Source organism: Hesperophylax consimilis, chromosome 23 (genome assembly GCF_061612785.1).
Source record: "Hesperophylax consimilis isolate HC1 chromosome 23, BYU_Hcon_1.0, whole genome shotgun sequence".
Taxonomy (NCBI): Eukaryota; Metazoa; Arthropoda; class Insecta; order Trichoptera; family Limnephilidae; genus Hesperophylax; species Hesperophylax consimilis.
The window spans coordinates 30,002,501-30,006,626 of NC_142858.1; the positions used below are offsets into that span (position 1 = coordinate 30,002,501).

Consider the following 4,126-nt stretch of genomic DNA (forward strand, 5'->3'; position numbering starts at 1 on the left):
TCGCCAACCAGTTACCAACTTGTGAGGTGGGTTAAGTTAGGGGTTGTAGGTAGGGATTTATTAATGCGTGTCTTTCATACACACACAAACAAGTCGAAGAAATGATCCATTCTCATGAAGCCAACATTAACTGTGAACGGGTGTTCTGCTCGTGTCCGTTAGTTTGGGATTAGCTCCTTAGAGCATGCTCCATTAGAGATGGCAATCATACAGACCGCTCTCCTTTGCACAGAATCAAGTAGGTTTATCAAGTATTGTGGGGCTTACTTGGGATTTGTATAGGGTTAGCAGCTGGTCACTATGTGTACTACATTGTAGTGCAGATACAAGTTGTACAAGTTACAAACCTCATTCTAGTGCAGATACAAGTCTTTCCCGGGCGTACCTGACTTCTTCTACTATTCAAACCACTCTCTCAATAACTCCTGGCACTAATAAGAACAAACTTTAAAATTTACAACGAAATTGGTCTAATATATTTTGAGTCTATATGACACAAATACGAACATTGCCTTTTATTTATGTAGATAAAAATACATCACTTTGGTTAATAATTATGAATTAATTACACTTATTGTAGGTTTTAACTTAGTTTTTTATTATTATTTAAAGCCTCAAGCAGGATATCAACAACCCCAGTTCCATGACCAGCAGCAGTATCCACAACAGTATCATCCTAACGCTATTCCTCAAAACTACAACCCTCAAGGACAGGGGCACCCTCAACAAGGTCAGATGTATCCTCAGCAAGGACAGATGCATCCTCAACAGGGACAGATGTATCCACAAGCTGGTCAGATGCACCCACAACAGGGACAAATGCACCCACAACAGGGTCAAATGCACCCACAACAAGGTCAACAAATGCACCCACAGCAAGGTCAGATGCCCCAACAGGGACAGGTGCCCCAACAGGGACAAGCTCAGCAGCCACGAGCCCAAGCCCAGCAGCCACAAGCCCAAGCTCAACAGTCGCAAGCACAAGCTCCCCAACCTCAAGTTCAACAGCCCCAAGCACAGGTTCAGCAACCACAGGCTCAGGTCCAGCAGCCTCAAGTACAAGCACAGCATGTTCAAAGCAACGAACAGACACAGCAGAAGCCCAACATTCCAAACCAACAGCCCAACGCCCAGTCATCTCAAGGCAATGCCCTGCCTGATCAAGTTCACGTGTAAAAACATATTTCGCCCAGTTTTCACAGTGAGAAAATCCTACATGTGATATCCATTTTGTTTAACAATATGATAACGGCATTAAGTTCTCTTCCATGTTCTACAAAATGCTGTTATTTTTATACAAATTCTTGTGAACTTTTATTTTATTTGTATCCTTGTACACATTTCAATCACAAGTATTCAACCACTTTAAAACAGTTTCTATAAAATAGAGACATAGTCATGGAGTAGCTTAATACATATTAAAACAGTGAAGCCTCAAAATTAAAATATTCTCTTTGGTAATTGTAAAAGAAAATATGTCTGCCATTGCCAATACATAACTGGATATGTAATTGCAACTCCAAACATCCAATTTTGGTTATTTATGTATCAATGTCAAATAAAACACTAATATTAGAATTTGTGAAACGCTGTTCAATCTTCGATTCTGATAAAATGAGAAGACAATAATACCTGTATTTTGCTTATCATAATTTTGATGACAAATGATTGATAATATATAAGTTCTAGGTTTCACTGTAAGTGCCAAGCATTTTTTAAGACTTAACTAGAAAAAATATTAGAATCACATACTTACTTACTTACATGTAATAAATGTTGGTAAAATTGCTAAAGTTTGCCTCATTCAAATGCTTAAAAATATCATGAAAGTAACTAACCATTTAAACGGCATTACACGCAGGGGTAGGCAGAGAGGATGTACCGCCAAACAACTTGGTCTTGGCACTCACTCCTAGCCTCATTCACATTCATACATTGTCTCAACCGTTTTCCTTATACTGTTGTTGAAAAATCTGTTCTTGAAATGATAAAGAACATAAGTTTAAAATGAGGCGGTCTTTGGCAAATTGCCTTACATTTTCAAGTTACTTAGTCTTCAATTGTTCTGTTATAAATCCTCAACTATAACTCTTGGTCCATTTCCATAATTTCCATAAATTATTTTAGAAATTCAAATTTCTAAAATAATTTATTATATTTGTATTTTTATTATGTATTAGAATATATCACGGGGTAATTACTACAACTAGGTAAAGTATAATAAAACCAACATTTTAAATTTTTTTATTTCTTTATCATTAACAACCTAATTATTAACAAGTCATTGTAAATAGGTATTAATGATATAAATTTAAAAAATTTGTATGAATACCACTTTTAAGCCAAAATGTACCAGTCTGAACATGATTATCCGAAAGTGGTCGGAACGAAATAAAAAGGGAATAAAGTTTAAAAAAATTGGTTTTATTGTACTTAAAAAGTTGTAGGTTGTATAAAAAAAACACAAATTTATAATCTCAACAGATTTAAAAATATATCATTTGAAATGGGAAGTGTATGTCACAAATTGGTTTTTAAATTTAATACTTGCATTGAAGATTTCCAAAATTTCAGTAAGTATATTAAATTTATGGTTATGTACGTTGGTATACATAGTTTTTTAAAAAGGTTACAATTTTTTCTCCCTTTAAAAAAATAGTAGCTGACGAGACATTTTTTATCTTTTCTACAATGTAAAACTCGGACAGCTTCAAGCAGTCAACATTAATAGCTTCAAGTTGTGACTGCACAGCAATCTGCAGTTTTCAGTGAAAAAATAATTTAGTTTGTCGACAGCCCAAAATTTAAAATAAATTAAGTAGTTGAATTACATAAAATGTTTATGAATTATACCTCACACTTACTAATGTTATGTAATGTATCCGGAATCAAATTTCTTATAGTAAGATTTATTTTATTTAAAAAGAATTGTTTTCACAAAAAGATGATAGAGATCTGAATTCTTTTTATTTTTACTTTATTTGATGGTTCAGACTAAACGAATTGGTGACCCTTTGACATGATAAGTTAACTGGAAACATACTTGGAACTCCCTCAAATCTAAGCTTTTAATAAATTTAGTTGATTTATTATATGTATACATACAGATATTATAACATGTTTATTTTATTAGTTAATGTGTTCCATTGACTACTGTATTCATTCCACTGGAGTTAAATCATTTATTTTCTTATGTCATATTTTATTAAATGTTTTTTATTTCCTGCTGTAAGAAATGTGGTGTTCAGCTTGACACCACCTGAGATTAACAGTGTAGGCAGGTTTCACCGAGTGAATTGATTCCATTAAATGTTTAAATTAAACTAGTTGTCATTGTTAACCTATATGTATGCATTTGTATTTTTTATATTGTATAACTACTGTGTACATGAATACTTCTTCACGCAATAAAATTATTTCAAATTGGTCACAAAACTATTTGTTTTTATTTTTTTTTTTTTTTTTATAGAGCGGAGACGGTTTACATATAGTTCCCGTGAACACTTAGGCCGTAGGTCCATTGTGCTCCAATCCCCCTTGGTTCCTTGAAGGCCCCAAAAGGGAAGAGAGCCTCATCTCTCCTCTCCACTCTTCCTTGGTTCCCTAAAGGCCCCTGGATGGAAGAGGGTTTCGTCTCTCCTCTCCACTCCTCCTTGGTTCCCTATAGGCCCCGCGACGGAGGGTTCTACTCTTCCTTGGTTCGCTGAAGGCCCCTTGGCAGAAGAGTCCACTCCCCCTCAGTTCCTTGAAGGCCCCACGAGGGAAATGGGAGTTTTCAAATGGTCCAATATTTGTCCCACGGGTATCTAGGGAAATAGAAGGTCTACTCCAGCAGAGCCCCGAGTGCTGAATTAAGGTCTAAATAAGAATTAAGGTATCAGAGGCACCATTCGTGACACTGTTCCCCAGATGGGTTCGCCACACTCCCTACGCTGATTTTGAGCACTTGATTTTTTAAAAACTTTTCCTGTTTTCGGCAGAATCAAAAAAACCTAAAGCCGGGTTTAATCTTTGACATTAGACGGTAAACAGCCGATAGTAAGTAACCGTATACCGATTTTTTAAATTTGATCTAAAAAATTCCAATAGACTCGATTTATTCGAAAATGTGAGCTCAAATCAAAAA

At 35.3% G+C, this 4,126-nt stretch overlaps 1 protein-coding gene across 4 annotated transcripts in view; it reads left to right on the plus strand.

Moving 5' to 3' along the window:
• NUCB1 (Nucleobindin 1) overlaps positions 1-3,438 on the plus strand; it is a 16,812-nt gene extending 13,374 nt beyond the window's left edge. For all 4 annotated transcript variants that reach the window (XM_089645983.1, XM_089645982.1, XM_089645985.1 and 1 more), the window contains exon 9: positions 613-3,438. In XM_089645983.1, coding sequence (XP_089502109.1) covers positions 613-1,176 — 564 coding nt within the window. In that variant the 3' untranslated portion in view covers positions 1,177-3,438. The remainder of the gene's footprint in view (positions 1-612) is intronic.
• Positions 3,439-4,126: the final 688 nt, after the last annotated feature.